Consider the following 18,178-nt stretch of genomic DNA (forward strand, 5'->3'; position numbering starts at 1 on the left):
AGTTCCTTCTTCTTCCTGTGCCTCAATTTCCTTATCTGTAAATTGGGAATACGAATGATAGCTGTCTCCCAGAGCGTGAGGAGTCACAGTGGCTGGTGCATAGTAAGTGCTCAAAATAAATGGTGGCTGGGATGAATGTGTGCCTCTCTTTTGCCGGGGATGTGGCTTCTTCAGGGATTCCTCATGACTAGCCCTTTTCATGAGAGTTTAGGAATTTCCGTACCAGAAAAAAATGTAATAGCTTCACAGCAAATCAGACCGTCACTTTCCCCTCTCTTTCCCCAGTTCTCACATCGACAGGCAGTGCAACTGAGAGGCTGGCAGGGGTTTTGTATTAGGATTTCCCAGTGGAGACACTGTGCTGGGCCCAGGCTACAGCTGTTAATGGCAGAGTCCTCCAAGCCGCCCATCGCTTGATGCCTCCAAATTTACCTTTTTCTCTGGGTTTCCATTTCTCTGCATCTCCCTCACCCCAGGCCAAAAAATGGAACGGCTGTTCCTCCTTCCGTTTGGGTTCTTGTGTCTGAAAGAAATTGTAAACACCGCAAAAGATGTTTTAATTTAAGGGAAACCAGTTTTTCTTCCTTTTAAGATGAAACGTAGTAAAGTTTTAAAGACTTTTTCAAACAGTCCCTAAATTTGGTACTTAAACTAATTATAGCTGCCTTTTTAAAATGTCCAAATTAAAAATAGACATCTAAATGAGAACGCAGGACACAGCCCAGAGCCCGTCGCCATGTTCACGGTTTCCTAGCATCTGCCCTCCTCTTACTTAATTTGTACTTCTGGGAGATCAAAGGGAGATGCAGGGAGTCGAGGCTGGGGCTGGAGGTCCATCTAGGAGTCTCCTGGCAGCAGATGGTGAACCTGGTTCTGTGTTCTCTAATTAAGAATAGCTGGGAATTGGTCAAAGATGTTCGACTACAGTCATTTCCTCATAGTCTGACTCAGTGGTTCTCAAAGTGTGGTCCTCGGACCAGCAGCATCAGCATCACCTGGTGTTATGGCCTGAATGGTGTCACCGCCCCTCCCCCCCCAAATTCCTATGTTGAAGTCCCAACCCCCAGTTCCTCAGAATGTAACCATATTTGGAGATAGAACCTTTAAAGGGGTTCTTAAATTAAATTGGGGCCATGAGGGTGGGCCCTGATCCAATATGGCTGGTGTCCTTATATAAAGAGGAGGAAGAGACACCAGGGGCGCATGTGTGCAGAGGCATGATCACGTGAAGAGGCAGCAAGAAGGCCGACATCCTTGCAAGCCAAGGAGAGAGCCCTCAGAGGAACGCAGCCTGCCCGTACCTCCAGAATGGTGAGAAAATACATCTCTGCTGCCCAAGCCCCCCAGTGTGTGGTATTTTGTTATGGCAGCCCTAGCAAATGAACATGCATGGGAACTTGCTAGAAATGCAAATTCTCAGGCCCTAACCCTGAACTACTGAGTCAGAAACTCGGGGTGGGACCCAGAAAACTGTGTTTTCACAAGCCGTCCAACTGATTTCCCTGCATGCTAAAGGTCGAGAACCACTAATAGGAAGTATCGTTAATACCAGTCGAGAAAAAAATGACGTGGTTAGAAGTACAGGCTGGTCTGCTAAATATAAACTTTTTTTTAGTAGGCTCTGGAGGAGTCCCAGTGGGTTCTTTAAATGAGACGGTGTCTGTGAAAGTGTTCTGCAAATGCTGGAACATTCTGTAGACATTAGGTGTAGTGAATCGTAACATTAGTATTCGGTCATTTGAAGAAAGCGACCCTCTGAATACACCAGCATGAGCAAACTGAATCCAAGAATCTCCATCCTTGACTGAAATTTCTGAGTCCCTTAAAATCTTGTACGTTTTCCACCCCAAGCAATAGGCATGCTTCTCCTTTCTGAGAACAAAAGCAAGGAGATTTCATCATATTTCCCCTTTTGTCCTTGCTTCTGGGAAACTCACCACCAAATGAGATTCTTAATCACAGCTTTCTTGGTGGGCATATTTGTGTCTTCCCATTTCAGTTTTACACTGCACATATGTCCTTTGTTATGATCTCTTCAAATGCCTTTGAGAAGGGAAAAAAGACGGGGGAGAGAGAAAGGGAGTGAAAGAAGAAAGAGATTGACCACACAGCTCAGCTCATTATCAGATCACCAATCTGTGTGCTTTGTAAAATTCATAAAACAAGGTTGGGAAAGATGTTCTCTTGCAGTGACACGGGAGCGAGCTGTTCTTCATCAGTGGGTCCTCTTCACTCCCTTGTCCTCCTGATGTCCTGTAGCTATAAGTCCCTTGGATGATTCCCGAACTGATACTCAGGGAATTATTATGTTGCCAAAGAGTTATGACCGTTACAAAAGCTACTGCCAGCCCAGCTTGGGGACAGATGTGGAAGTGACATAACCAGATCTGCATTTTTTTTAAGGTTAGAAATTGCTGTTTGCCTGATCACAATTTCTAACTTGCTGTTGGTCCTAACAAAAAAACGTGGAGATTTCTGGAACAGCCCAGGCTGCCGTCAGAAATCCCCTCCTCCCCATCTTGGCCATGATGGCGAAGAATTCATCTCTTCCCTCTGACCTGTCCAGGGCTCCCCTTAATCTGAGTTTCATCCCCCAAGGTTCAAGGGTCCACAGATACCACTCCCAGGGGTCCGGAGTTCTGTGTGAGAATTGTATTAATTTTGCATGTTCATTTTGGTTATAATCTTTTGTAAAAGTGAAGGCATTACTGGACTATCAGGCCTACCGTTGATAACCTGGTCTCACTGTGTGCAATCCTGGCGCGTGTGTTCCCTGGTGGTCTTGGTGGCACCATGTAGCTCCTATTTTTAGTCTTGGGGTAATTAGAAATGGACAGAGACAGAAAATATATATGATGAGTTTGTACCAAGTAAAAGTCAGGTGATGTTACAGGGTGCTGAGTTTTACAGAAACTGGAAATGAGAAACAGTAGGAAAACTGAGCCCTCAGGCGGCTCGTGCTGCAAAGAGCTTGTCCTGGAGGAGACAGCAGGCCCCCACAGGTTTCAAGCAGGGCTTCAGTTCCAGTAAAACACCGTCGTCCGCCAGGTTAATATTGCTTATTTGAATATTTACATTTGTTTTGGTCTTGTGGTTGTATACCTAGTTTTATATTTGTACAAATTTTAGTAACGTATTTTTATTAAGTTAAATCAACACTAGTCTGAAATTATTTTAGAATAAAAACGAATTAAAATATTTTGTTAAAATAGCGATGTCTCAGAATTGAGAGTATGCTTGTTCTCTTGACCTTTGCCCCAAAGCCCTCCTGAGGGAAATTGGGCATGCCTCATTACGGCAGGTGCGCCATTTGCCACCCAAACTGCCATGGAGAAAAAGGAAATGGAAGAAAAAGAAACCTCAAATACCACATTTCAAAGCCCCACCGAGTTATTTTCTGTCTTTGCAATTGGACATAAAATGTCATGGTGGTATCGTTTCCATTTCTCATGGCTTTGCGGTCCTGAATGCGATATTAACTGACATGCTGCCTCCCTGGGGATTCAGATGGCTAGAAAATTGTCTCCAACTGAAAAGAGCTGGGGGGGAAAACAGGAGATTCCCTTGTTTCTCTGCTCATTTAGTAATTTATTCCCTTCAAAACTCTCCGATAGCGATTCGAATGGGTGAAATTGATGGGCCCTTTTCCTTCCTGGTCCTGGATAGTTTTGTTGGTTTTTTTTGTTGTTGTTGTTAAGTGGCATGAATGTTCTCTTTAAGGTCATAATTACATCTGTTAAGAAGTTAGAAAATGCAAAAGTCAGAGTTTTCCTACTCAAAATAAATGTTAACTGAATTCCATGACAGAGCTAGCTTGCAACAAAATGAGCTGGTGAAATTTGTCTTTGACATTCCTGGCCTTCTTTTATAGATTTTTTTTTCTTTCATAAAAGAATGCATATATATTAACTGCCTACTGTGTACCATCCTTTGTCCCGGTTCTGAACTGGACTCATCTTACCTTCTCAGTGCTAAACCATACCCGATTTGATTCAGTCAACTCCCCTGCCGTGGGCGGTCCCATCTCATTTTGCTAATAAGAGAACTGAGGCTTGGAAGCTAAAGGTCTTGCCCAAGATCAAGCCTGGGTCTTCTGATTTCAAATCTCATCCACGTTCTCCTCACTAGTGCTCTAATACCCTTGCCTTGTTCTTTCTATGTAAAAATATTCTCATATGTAACGTTAACCTTCTCTTACACATTTATATTTTATATCAGTTTGCTCAAAGTTGTTGACTGAAGGCTTGGCTGCCATATTCTTTCCTGGGCTGTATCTCTGCGTCTCTGCTTTCTTTCCTTAAAAGGACACTGCCATTGGATTTGGGCCCCCCTAATCCAGTAGGACCTCAGCTTAACTAACTGCATTTGCAAAAGTCCTATTTGCAAATAAGGTCACATTCTGAGGTTCCAGGTGGACATGAATTTTGGGGGGATACTATTCGGGCATCTATGAACAATTGGGAAGTTTCGTTAGTTACAGAGGGGCCTTCCTACTTTCATACCAAGTTTCCTTAAAGAGATTGTTAACTGATTCATTCATTCACGCAACAAATATTTATTGAACATCTACTATGTGACTGGCACTTCTGTAGGTACTGGAGATACAGCCGTAGGAAGACAAAGTACACACTGGTGGTACTTAGGTTCGACAGGGAGAACACTTATGCCTGTGTGGTAGGAAAGCAGGGCAGCCTTCCAAGAGAGCACAGGGTGGGAACTACGAGTCTTCATAATAGCTCCAGAACTTGCTCATCACCGCTTCCACCACATTCTACTAGTCAGATCAAGTCACAACTAGCTAGAGTCAAGCAAGGGCTGGAGAAATAGACTCGACTTCTTGATGGGAAGAATGACAGTGCAGGATTGCAAAGACGAAGGGACGTCAGGAGGGCACTAACGACTCCTTCGAGATTTTCGCCAGTTGTTCCTGAGGCTAATGTAGTGAGAGGATCTCCTTGCTGTTCACACATGGAATTCTCAAAGCATCAGCGCTCTGTCCTGGTTGCTTCCTTCCCTGGAATGTGGAAATTTCCAGTGGTGATCGCATCTAGTTCAGAGAATTGCTGGGAAGATGAGGGACCGTGTATCTAAATAACCTATGAAGGTGCTTTCCACAGAGTACCTCCTCCTGCTGCCTTGCTTTGTCTCATACTGTCAGCTGGTCTCCGTTACCATCATCACCATCCATGTCGTCTTGGGGACCATGAGAGGAGGCAGACACAGAACTGTAATGCAGGGTGTAGTGACTTCTCTCTGGTTGCCACGAGGACATCTTTCAGGTCCCCAGTAAACGCATCGTAAGTATTCCCAATTGAGGCCCATCCCAGCTGCCCTGCACACATTTCAGGAGGAATTGTACAGATTGTGGTTCAGAGTTGGAAATGCAGGGCCAGCATCTTGGGTCACCCCAGGCCCTTGGCTCTACTGACTGGGCTGTCCAGGCGGTTGAGGGTTTCATTGATCCCTCTGCATTCTCAAGACTCAAGGCCACCCACAGCCTGGGCTGCAAACGGCAGTGGCTCTGGGGCTCTGAGTCCCTGTGAAGCAAATGGCCACCAGGCTTGAGGAAACCAAGCATGAAGTAGACTGTGGAGTTGTGCTATAAAGGATGCTCAATGCTGTGGGTGTTCAGAGGCGGGAACGATTCTTCCACGTATGTGACAGGAAGTGCGTTGGGCCTTGAAGAATTGTCAAATTTGTACCATGAAAAATGGAGAGGGAAGAGTCCCAGTGGGACAGGTTGGGCCCAAAGGGAAGAGAGCGAATCACTGGTTTCTCTGGAGCTCCCTTCAGTTCCACGGTGGGGCCGAGTGGGAATGAGGCTGGGAAAGTAGATTCGTGCTGGACTGTGAAGGACTTCAAAAGATGAGTTTGTGGTTGGAGACTCCATGCTCAGGGCAGGGAGGCAACCAGGACACTATGTCATCCACAGCCCCAGAGTGGCTGTTCCATAGCCCTGGCACCCCAGTTTCTCTATAACTTTAACTGCGATTAATATTAATTTCCTTTATACTTAAAAGAAGAGTCACACTGCACATTCAGGAGGGTAGATGGAGGTATGACATTAGCCCAACAACAATAGGGTGCCTCCACTCTATAAAAGTCTCTGAGACCCTGGGCGTTGGAGACCAAGATGGCGGCACACCAGGTCAGTTGGTCTTGTGTTTCCTCTCCGAGGTAGACTGTGAGAACCGGTTCACACTGGGAGTGAATGGTCTTTGGGGAGAAACTTTTGCTCCTAGAATTCAGAGGAGCACAGACATCTTACCTGTGTCCTCTATTGAGGCTGCCAGCTTGCCGTCCTGGTGCCTTCTAGACTGTGAGCCCTTTAGGAAAATGTTATACCCCGCACTGGTGCTGAGCAGAGTGCCCGGTACATTGTGAGGTCTGGACACATGTTTGAATGGATGGATCAAGGGATAAATATGGCGGAGGGGAAGAGTTCAGAGGTTGCAAATGATACAGTCCAGGCTCAACCAGCCTTATGCACCAAAGCAAATATGTTAACTAATGTAACAAAAGCCCAGGATTCGGGGGTCTGGTTTCAACAACGTATGGCCCCAGCTATTCAGATGATGTCACTGGGAACACGTCCCTCTGTCTGCTCATCTTTCCTCTGTGCCCTTCATTCCCAGTCTGGCTCCCCCTGCATAGTGGCCCTCCTCCCTGTGCCCAAGCTCCGGGCTGCCATTCTCACAGCTCAGCAGCCTGAGAGGAAAGGGAACTGAGAATGGAGAATGGGTTCCCAGAGGAAGCAAAAAGCAACAGATGTCCACAATGATAGGCTTATAGAAAGACTGGATCCCATTGCTTTAAAACAGATCCATCACTGCCAGCCCTCCATGCTGTCTTCCTGCTTCGTTCAAGAAGATGGGAGTCCTGGACATCAGGTAGAGTAGACAGTAGGCAGCTCTGGTTGCCAGGCAGATGTGAGTTAGAATACTGACTCTGTCTCTTACCCACTGTGTGATCTCAAGCTAGTGACTTAACCTCTCTGAGCCTCGGTTCCCTCTTTCTCCCCAGGTAGACTGTAAACTCCATAAGGGCAGTTCCCTCCTTGTACTGTTTTATGACTTCCCCCGCAGTGCCTGCCAGCATGTGACCTGGCACAGTGGTGGGTACTTGATATTGTCAAATAAATCACCAATGGTTCAAGTTTGTTGTATGGAGAAAAGAAAAACCGTATATATGAAGCTCTAGTAAAATGCCAGGCACGTCGAGGGTGATGGATAAGTGATAGAGTTGACCATTCCATTCCTCTACAAAGGCAGTCCTGGTGAACAAAGAACAGAAATCGTTGAGACGGCTGGTGGAGAATTAGAAATGGAGACAGGCCGTTGAGGTGGTCATTTAGCTACCCTGGCCATTCATGGTTGTGGATGCGGCCAAGTGGAAATATCCCACACAGGGACTGAGTTCTTATTCCTCTTGTGTCTCCTCTGCAGCTGGAGCTCTCGAGCACCGCCGTCCTGCACCAGACGCGGCGGGACCAGGTCACAGACACGTGCCGCGCCAACAGCGCCGTGAGCCGCAAGCGGCGGGTGCTGACCCCCAACGACCTGAAGCACCTGGTGGTGGACGAGGACCACGAGCTCATCTACTGCTACGTGCCCAAGGTGGCCTGCACCAACTGGAAGCGGCTCATGATGGTCCTGACGGGGCGGGGCAAGTACAGCGACCCCATGGAGATCCCGGCCAGCGAGGCGCACGTCTCGGCCAATCTCAAGACCCTGAACCAGTACAGCATCCCAGAGATCAACCACCGCTTGAAAAGCTACATGAAGTTCCTGTTTGTCCGGGAGCCCTTCGAGAGGCTGGTGTCCGCCTACCGCAACAAGTTCACCCAGAAGTACAACACCTCCTTCCACAAGCGCTACGGCACCAAGATCATCAAGCGCCAGCGCAAGAACGCCACCCAGGAGGCGCTGCGCAAGGGCGACGACGTCAAGTTCGAGGAGTTCGTGGCCTATCTCATCGACCCGCACACGCAGCGCGAGGAGCCCTTCAACGAACACTGGCAAACCGTCTACTCCCTCTGCCACCCGTGCCACATCCACTACGACCTCGTGGGCAAGTACGAGACGCTGGAGGAGGACTCCAATTACGTCCTGCAGCTGGCGGGCGTGGGCAGCTACCTGAAGTTCCCCACCTACGCCAAGTCTACGAGAACTACTGACGAAATGACCACAGAGTTCTTCCAGAACATCAGCTCGGAGCACCAAACGCAGCTGTACGAAGTGTACAAACTCGATTTTTTAATGTTCAATTACTCAGTGCCGAGCTACCTGAAATTGGAATAAAGGGAGGGGTGGGGAGGGGGGAGTGGGGAGAGGGAGAGAGAATCATGCTTTTTAATTTAAGATTTTTATTTGTCGAAAAGAATTATATGGATATTGGGTTATTTTGTAAATTAATATTTCTTTGAGGATGATGCTGCGAGCAGCATAGGGGGAATTATTTAAAATCCTGAGTCAGGAAGGACGGCTGTCTCTGCAGGGGAATAGACGTGAATACTGCAACACTGTCTCAAAGGTTTCCTTGTGTTCTGGTGAATTCCATGAATTGTGCATCCCACAAATTCTAATTAATGTTATTTATAGTTATTTAAACATGGTCTCTGTATAGATTTCAGCGAGATTCTCATGTCTTTGCAGGAGAAATCTGTGTCTTGTTCTGTGCTTGCGACAGCTCATTTGGGGGCATTGAATGTTCTCTTTACTAACCGCTCCTAGAGTCACCACATGATAACAGCCACGTGATGGCTATTGATGCCACCAGGCTTGAAATTCTCTAGAAATAAATAGAAAGAGCACCTTGGCAAGGGACGAATTCCAAACCCATTTCAATCAACTCAAAAGTCCCTTGCACTAAAGAAATGTGATTTTTTTTTTTAACCCAAGAAGAGAGCTGATTATAGCCTTTTGTTCCCCCCACAAGAATTAGTAGTCTGATAGAATAGGCTTTTCTACAGAAATTTTTAACTGGCAGTGCCAGTTGTGATGAAGATGAAGTGGCTATTGCTTTATATCCAACACATATTTATTGAGCAACTACTATGTGCTAGGCCTACTTCTAGGCCCTGCGGATAGAGCATTGAACAAAACCAATAGTCTCGGCCCTCAAGAAGCTTTACACCGACAGAGTATCCAGCTCGACAGTTAGCAAACCCCTGATATTCATGGACTTACCATGAGGTTTGGACTGTTATGAACCACCCCAGAAGGTCCGTGACCCCTCCAGATTTGCATGTTTCTGTGGCCCAAATTTGAAAACCGCATGCTTGGAGCATGCCACTTGGTCAGTAATCCAAGCTCATTGCCCAACCCAAGAGATGACAAAAATACTCCTATCCCGTGCCCACTCCAGTTCATTGGTCATGTCTGCCTTTAAGCGCCCCCACCCCGCAACAGGTTTGCCAGGCGCCTCGCAGAAGAGTGCTGTGGTTGATTAGCGTGTCTGCCTTGGGTGAGGGAAGGGGAACTTGGCCTCGTTTTCCCAGTGCCTCCTCCTGTCACCTCCAGCGCAGCATCCACGTCTCCGTGTGGAAGTGTTGTTTTTACTCCTTGCCACGTCCCAGAGTGAGATGCTGGGGCAGAACGCCTGCATTCGGGGATTTGCAACCGTCTGGCCTTTCTACCCCTCGCGAAGGTCAGAGGCGGACTCTCAGTACACAAATGCTCATGCAGATCCCTCCCCAGTCCTCCAGAGGCCGAGAGACCATCGGCATCTTTGCAGCCACCACGCATGAGCAGCAAGGACAGTCTTCCGTGGTCCTAGTCTGTGCCCCTTTCCCCCGGGAGGCTAGAAACGTTCCATTTCCTGTTCCTTGCTAATTACTATCTGCGCATGCTCCTCATGTCCAGCCATTTCCGATGCCTCGGGCAAAGTTCGAGCCATATCCCTCTTACAGCTAGTGAATGAATTGGTAGCAGATACTGTATATAATAATAATAGTTCTAATAATAGGGGGTGGGGTGGGGTGTGGGTAAGTTTTTCTTTTTGTTTTGTTTTTCATGCAATATATAGCAAAAGGGGTGAGAAGAATATTCTCAACAAACGAAAAAATGAATAATTTATTCACAGAAACTATTAAAATTGTATTGTAAAAGTCCCAGCCAGCTGAGTGGGCAGCAGCTGCCACATCACACCGAGGAAATGCTTTTATTGAATGTGAGTGAGGTGTGCACTGGAGAGGGTGGTTTCAGCCACTTCTAAAATGTTGTGTCACTTCTTCCAAGCCCTGTCCCCTTTGTGAAGGGCGCGGTGACTGTACCTTTGATGGATAGAGATTTAGGCAATGTGTTTTACCAAGGAGAATGACAGACCTTGGCTGTCCCTGGAATTGAGAGTCTGGACCCTATTTCCACACAGGGGCCACTGTCCTCGGAAATGGGGCTTCTGCTAATGAAACAGGTTGTCCAGCATTCCCTAATACGCGCTCCACAGAACACAGGTTCTAGGGGATGCCGCATGGATGTGATGCAAAATAAGGGTTTTGTGGTCCAATATCCTTAGCAAAGTGAAGTCAGTTTCCTTTCTGCAGGACTTTTCAGAGCCTTGAATGCATGCCGTGCATTGTGAATCCCCAAGAGCATCGAGTCAGTAGCGTTTCCCAAACTGCGTGAGCAGGATACTCTATTTTGCAGCTCATCTCACAGAGCTAGGGTTCCACAGCATCTATTTGGGTTTAGTTGATTTGCCACATCTGAGGTCTTCAAGGATAAAAACTATTTCCCCACCCCCCTCCTCCAAAAAGCAGTCAAAACAGCACCACGGTCTCCATCTGGTTTATAGCAACAGAGGTACTTTATCAAATGAATTCGACTTTTGCTTAAGTGCAATGGGTCTAATCCTGGATACTAGCACAGGCAATGATTCCACCCCTCCCGAAGGGAGTGGAGGAAAGTCTTGGGTGGTGTGGACAGAAGGAAGGAAGGGAGGGGTGGGCACAAGGCCACAGAGTGGTCCCCCCCAATCCTCAAGCCTTAGGTTGCTCAATGTGAGCAGAGGGAGCCCAGCCCTCGATGAGTGCTTCTTCAGTGCCACAGACTGGATCTGCTCACTCTGTGCGTTTTTTGGTTTTTAAATGGAAATTCACGTAGGTGTCCTGAGTTTTGCGTTTCCGCCTCCATCTTTGATCGGTTGTGCGAGCTGGCTCGGTGCCGTGTGCAGATCGCCTTCTCTTGTCTGCCTTCTCTCTCAAGTGAGAAAGATTGTCCTTCGGGGACAACACATCCACCTGGGTCTGCAACGAGGCACTCTTTCTCCTCGTGTCTTGTTTTGTGTTCACATTTTATTTTCTGATGGCATAAAAACTTCTTTAAAAAAAATTGATTCAACTGTTTTGCAGAATGTAGAAAGTATTCTGTGTCCTTGGTTAAAAAGAATCCACGGGTGAAAATGTGCCTGGACAACAAATGTTTGTGTTTTTGCTTTTTGTTAAAGAAAACTCTTTGAAAACGCTTCCTATTGCATGCTCAGCTGGAGAAAAGTAAAGGCAGGTGTCCCATCTCCCAGCCGCTTTTCAAAGGTGCTGCTGTGTTTTCAAAACCAGGTACAGTGAGGGTGGTATTTACAAGGACACTCCTGCTTCACCTATCCCTTTGGTTGGAAAACTAGAATATTAACCACAGGGTTTGAATTCCTGCAGCTTCTCCAGAGCCCCCTCTGCCCTCCCAGCCGGTCTGGGAAGAAGGGCAGTTTGCTGACCCACTGTGTCTCAGGGGGACCTTCCTTCCTACCTGTTCACCAGGTGGGCTTCACCCTCCTGCTTGTTCAGGATCTGGATGCTACAGGAGGGCGCTGGAAACGTCAGTTGGACCAGTCCTCCTGGTGACAAAGGCATGGAAGCACAGAGATCTAGTCCCTGCTGGTGGAAAGTTCCCAGAACAGAAGCAAGTCCCTAGCACACTTAGCTGGTGGGGTCTGGACCAGTGCTGAGGTACTGACTACAGAAGTCCCTGCTGTAACCTGGCAAGACGCCGAGGGACTCTGTTCCCGGTGGGCGGTGCTCAGAGCATCTCTCTCAGCCCCATCCTCCCTGACACACACACGCAATCTAAGCCGCCCCGCTCTGTGCAATCGTGGTGACCAGACCCCTTCCTTGCCCACCCTTATGTCAGCAGGACTGACCCGATCGCTGCCCCAAGCTGCCACAACCAGCCTTTCCTCCAGCCTTTTCCCATCTCAACCAACTGCCCCCTCTGAACAGGCAATAGACCTTCTACAGACAGCTTGACTCTTGGCCGTTGGCGGGAGAATTTCGGTCCGCTACTCTTTGTCTGGTACAGAAGGGGCTGCCCGTACTGTTTTCTTGTAAGCGGGCTCAGTAAGGCGTATGGACATATAATTTAACATCTTGGTGGAGTGTGATTTTCTTTTTTTACATATTTGTATGCAGCAGAGGGCTTGTCGTCGAAAACTCTCCCTGTATCTTACTGTACCGTTCAAGAAAGCTGAATTCCACATTGCCAACAAAAGCGTGAAATGTTCATGAACCTTCCTCCAGGAAAAGCCATTCAAGCCTGATTATTTTTCTAAGTAACTTCAATTAAATTGAAGAAAAAAAGAAGCTTCTCTCTGTGTATCGTTTGTTCATGGCTCATTAACAAAAGACTGTAGGGACGGGGGCGGGGGCGGGGGCCATGTTTCTTAGCACGTGGGGGGCCCTGCTCGTGTGTATCAAAGGATGGAGAGGGAAAGATGGAGACACAGACCCCATTGGCAGTCTTGGCCATGGGGAAGACCGCTATAGGCCTGAACCCTTTCTGTTTCGTGGATGAATGGAAGCTTTCTTCGTTCCTGTTTTGTCTGTAAACTCTTTGTAGAGTGACGCATTAGAAGGCTCCCCATAATCCTGGAGGCCTACCACCCGTGTGAAAAATCAGGAAACAGAGGCTCTGAAAGGTTAAACGGCTTTGGTGACAGAGCCGGTATCCAAACCCGGATTGATGTGCCTTCAGAACCCCATGCTCATGGCACTAACTAAGGGTTATTGAGAGAAATAACCCTTCTCTCAATGTCTATCCACAGTCTAGAAGTTCCAGGCTTGTCCTTCAAGCTCCAGCTTTCCGATTCCAAACCGTTCCTTTCCCAATGCCCCATATAGCTTCTTTCAGCTCCACTGATGGACATTTTTTAGCTTTATTGGTAAAAATGATTTATTTATTTATACTTTGCCAAAGAAGAAATATCCAAAGTTGTTTATTTTGTTGTATCCTAATTTCTTTAAATGTATTATCTAAACATTTTAACATGAGAATATTGGATTAGAAAATATATTTCATTTTCAACCATGCCAGATATGGTTTATAATATGTCCACTCACCAGCTGGTTCTCACCACCAGTGGCCTGGCTCCCACCCATTCCTGGTGTCGTCACTGTCCTTGCTCTGGCCCCATCTGGTTAGGAAGTGTCCAGACCATGGAGCTTAGTAGTCTTAAATTAATGGAAAATGCACTTCCTTTTTAATGTGGTGAGTGGATATAACTTTGTCATGGCCTGTCCCCGTCTCACTGGGGACACGGTAAATGTCAGTGAGAAGCAAAACTGGAGGAGGATTTCCCCAGTCTTAGTTTACTCGCCTTAGAGTAAGAGTGAATTGCCCTCTTGTCAGCTAGTGAGTATTTCTGGTGGTGCCACAGATGCTCTCTCTGTGACACTGCAGAAGCTACAGAAACCGAAGAGCCTGTGGCCTAGAACATGGCCAGGGCCAGGTCAGGGTGAGGGCATTGCTGACCCAGCACCAAGTGAACAAAAATAGCACTGGGGAGAATCATGTTTGTATATGATGCCAGAGCGTCCTTTCTTGGGAAGAACTCTCTTTTCTCAAGTTACGTCTTTTCTGTATGTTGGGTGTTTGAATAATTTTGATGATAGTATAATGTTGATAGTAGAAAATGAGTAAAATATTGGCAATTCCATGTCAGCCCCCAAAGTCATTTCAGACATTTTCTAAAAAGTCACAATATCCAAAAAGACCAGGAACCGTTGGCCGAGAATGCATCCAAGGCATGAAGCAAGAGGGCAGAATCTTGAGGGCTCGGTGAACGGAACTCTGGGGAAATCTCCCCTGGGGTGCAATTCTGAGCTTTGCACAGCCCATGGTGGCCAGTGGCCATGGGCTCCTGGGTCCTGGGATGACTTACAAGAAGTTACAGCCTGGTCTGGTCTGCATTCGCCATAGAGTTTATCAGACATCTTGGGTCTGGGGTAATGGTCATTTCCAGTATAAAACTAACAAGGGACATTCTAGCAAGATTGACATGAGAAACAAACTACCTCATCCCCATTCCAAAATCCTCTCCTGAAGCCAGCCTTGTCCACCCATCATAATTCATAGATAGAACAGTCACAATAGAAACAGCCTGCTGATTCCAAGCACGTGGCTGGCTGAGAACTGTGCACAAACGTACTGCCTCAGTCTTTGCCTCTTTGAAAAAGGGGAAACAGCGACATCTGAATTAAGCCAAAGTTGAGATCAATAAGCATCCTCGAGGCCAGTAGCCCCAGTTCATCCACCAAGGAGCTGTTTGTAACCTAGAGGTGATCACTCGCTGTTTGGGCCTCAGTTTCCTCAACCATAAAATGAAAGAATTGAGCTCTATGTGTGGTTTTCATTTTTTTTCCTAAATGAGCCTCTTTAAAATGTTTTGTATGTTGAACTCATACGTAAAACAGATTAAGCAGAGAGGCTGTGATTGAATAGCTGGAGGCCCAGCCGAGCCTCTTTTCCCTGGGACCTCCATGGACCCCTAGGGTTCTAAGGAACACAGTTTGAGAACCACTAAATTCGATGCCCTCCGAGCCCTTCCAGGTTTGACATCCTCTAATGATCTCCCCAAATCCTCCTCTGGAGCTCACCCTGCCCTATGCCAAAGAGGTCAATTAGCAATTAGACGGGACCATAGAGGTCAAAACCACTTCCAGAGGGTAGTTAAGGGAACAGCATTAGAACAAGATTAAGATGGAAGAACAGAAAGAAGGACAAAGAAAAAGGAAAAGGTAGAAGCTGATGCAGGAAAGAAAGAGCTCACAGCCAGATTCAAGATGGGAACCAAAGCTTACACTCCTCTTTCCAACTGGTCTGCGAAGGGAACACAGGCTCCAAATTCCTACAGAAGCCATTAATCTCAAATACAAGAGACTGGAATGAAAAACAGTCTCTGTATTAATCTGCTCTTTATTTCTCAATGTTTGTTTTTAAAAATAATAGAGTGTCTCATTATGCGAGAATAGCAAGGGCTTTGATTTCACGTTGGTTTGGACAAGCCGGCAGCTAGGGAAGGAGAATTTTTTTGGCTGCGTCCAGCCTTGGACCTTTGCCTGACGGATTAAGCCAGAAACAACTTTGTGCCTGGCACCAAACTGGCCACAGGATGAAGGGAAAATGCCTAAAGAAGAAATGGAGGAAGAAAGACCTCTGACTGTAGGATTGGTGCCTGTACACCGAGCTTCTGTGCACCGTGAGCACAAACTCAACTGTAAGAGGCTTGGAAATGTTTGCTTTTAATGTAGTCTTTTCCAAAAGTATATAGTTTCATAAAGCAAGTTGACCATAAAAGTGACTAACTGTGATTAATTCATATAATTTATCATTTTCTCTGTAATGTGTTCAATGCTCTCCATTTAATCTTCGCAGCAACCAACAAGGCAGCTACTTGTACCCTTTTTACAGGCAAGGAAGCAGAAGATTAGAATAGTTAAATAATTTGCCCCAAATTACTCATCTACTAAGGGGCAGAGCCAGGATTCAAACCCAGACCTGGTTGACTCTCTGGTCCGTTGGACTCGGCATCACCGGTGGGCGGAGATGGGAGGAAGGCCACAAGGCTAACCTGGGGGGTGATGGTGCTACTGACAGACGTGGAGAGAGAGTAAAACTGCAGCCAAAGTGGCAAAAACTGATTAAACACAACTGAAAGACACTAAGAGAGGATAAAACCAAAGAGCTAGAAGAGTAAAAGGGTAAAGTCCAGACTAAAAACTAGAGGATATGTCCAATAAAGTTTCTGCCTGTGTTGTCGAGATAGGAACAACTCAGTTCTCCTCCTGTGTGTCTCCTTTACTCGCACAGCATCACACTCAACACTTCTGACACCAGATGGTGGGGGTGGGGGGGGGGGTCCCGACAACAAGCAGTTCTCTGAGACCAGCAGGGTGTCCTTCCATTTAACTCAATTCTGACACCATCTACCTGGAGATAGTGTCAGATCCCACAGGCGAAGGGCTCAGTCCTACAAGACTGCCTGCCTGCCACTTCAGGTGCCAATCGCAAGTCCAAGTTGTCACCTGTGCTTCTGACCGATTGGCCATAAACCAGACGTTCCCACAACCCCTCCTTAGGTTTGATTATTTGCTAGAGTGGCTCACAGGACTCAGGAAACCAGTTTCCTCACTGTTTACCAGTTTATTATAAAAGGATGCGATAAAGGATACAGATGAACATCCAGATGGAAGAGATGCACAGGGCAAGGTATGCTGGAAGGGGCGCGGAGCGTCCATGCCCTCTCCAGGAGCCACTCTCCCAGCCCCTCCACCTGTTCACCAACCTGGAAACCGTCTAAATTCCATACTTGTGGAATTTTTATGGAGGCTTCAGCATGTAGACATGATCGAACATTAGCTCCGTTTCCAGTCCCTTTCCCTTCTCTAGAGAATGGGTGATGGGGTTGAACATTCCAAACTTCTAATCATGGCTTGGTCTTCCTGGTGACAGCCCCCATCCAGGATCCCACCAAGAGTCACCTCCTTAGAACAAAAGACGTGGCTATCACCCAGGAAATTCCAAGGGATTGAGGAGCTCTGTGCCAGGAACCAAGGACAAAGACCAAATATTAGAACCAAAGATGCTCCCAGTGCTCTGATCACTTAGAGAATTCCAAGGGTTTTAGGAGCTCTGTGCCAGGAACCGGGACAGAGACCAATATGTATATCTTCTATTATCTTACAGTTGTCTATTACAGTATCTTGCAAAAACAGCTGGACTGATTATCAAAAAATCTGGAGAAACTATTTAGAACTTAGATTTCAAGTAAAAGCCAGATGGCAAAAGGGAAATTCAAGCTAGGGGTTTCAGAGGAGGCCGTGAATCTACCAAATGGAATGTATAAGCCATGAGTATTCTGACGTCTGGACAGAACAAGCCAACCTGGGTTTCAAATATAAGCCCCAAATCAAGTCTCAAGGGCAGCTATGGAGGATGAAGCTGTTGGGTTCAAGAGGCTGCTCACATAGCAATCAACGGTGCCCGGTGCAGCCTGGGGTGAGCAGCCGTGGGATGAACGACCTTTCCAGGCAGTGTAGAGAAGCCAGACAAGAACAGGTGAAGACAGAAAGGCTGAGGGCAAGTGGGGGCATCTTGGGGCAGAAACAGCTATGGATTCCATCAGGCTTCAGGTCCTCACAGCTGCTGCGTGCTCAGGCCCCCCACGCAGGTTCTCCTGTAGCCCTGGGGCAGAGCTCCTATAAGCCGAGTCCGGAGCTTCCCCCACTTCTAGGAACCTGTGGCTGTGAGGGGACCCATTCATTCACTCAAACATGTGCTAAGGATCTGCCTACGTCAGACCCTGAGCAAGATGCCAAGAAGATGGCAAGTCTTAGGACTCACAACCAAGTGGAGGATACAGAAATGTTAACATATAGTTATAGGATAGTCAAATCCATGAAGATGAAACGGCACACTATCCCTGGGGAACAAGCAATCCTAGTCAGCAGCTGGAGAAGCTGGGAGGAGGTGAGGGGTTTGCGTAGTGGTTATCAACCTGGGGTGATTTTGCGCCCCCGGTGGACAGACTGCCAAGCAAAGAATTGTCCAGCTCAAAAATGCCAGCGTTGGGAAACCCTGAATGGGAGAAATATTAAGAGGGTAGGGTCTGTGGCTTTTAGTAACTGAATGGATGTGGAGATGAGGAAGAGGAAAATGAGGAGGCAAAGAGGATTGGCACGTTCTCAGCTTGGGAAACAGTCGCAGGAGACTGGGGCCATTCATGGAGGTCAGATAATGAGGAGCAGGTGTCCGGGAAGGCCATGACTTCAGGATGGGACATGCTGGATTAAGTTCACCTGGGACATCCAGAGGAAGATGGATAAGCGGGTCAAAACCTCACAACTCAAAGTGTGGTTCGTGGACCAGCAGCAAGGAGATTACTTGGGAGCTCGCTAGAAATGCAGTGTTTC

The 18,178-nt window shown here is 47.1% G+C and overlaps 1 protein-coding gene across 2 annotated transcripts in view; it reads left to right on the top strand.

Moving 5' to 3' along the window:
* The window catches only part of CHST11 (carbohydrate sulfotransferase 11), a 256,373-nt gene extending 243,802 nt beyond the window's left edge, over positions 1–12,571 (top strand). For both annotated transcript variants that reach the window (XM_070600767.1, XM_070600766.1), the window contains exon 3: positions 7,446–12,571. In XM_070600767.1, coding sequence (XP_070456868.1) covers positions 7,446–8,300 — 855 coding nt within the window. In that variant the 3' untranslated portion in view covers positions 8,301–12,571. The remainder of the gene's footprint in view (positions 1–7,445) is intronic.
* The last annotated feature ends 5,607 nt before the right edge of the window (positions 12,572–18,178 follow it).

This window comes from Equus przewalskii, chromosome 29 (genome assembly GCF_037783145.1).
Source record: "Equus przewalskii isolate Varuska chromosome 29, EquPr2, whole genome shotgun sequence".
NCBI classification, from domain to species: domain Eukaryota; kingdom Metazoa; phylum Chordata; class Mammalia; order Perissodactyla; family Equidae; genus Equus; species Equus przewalskii.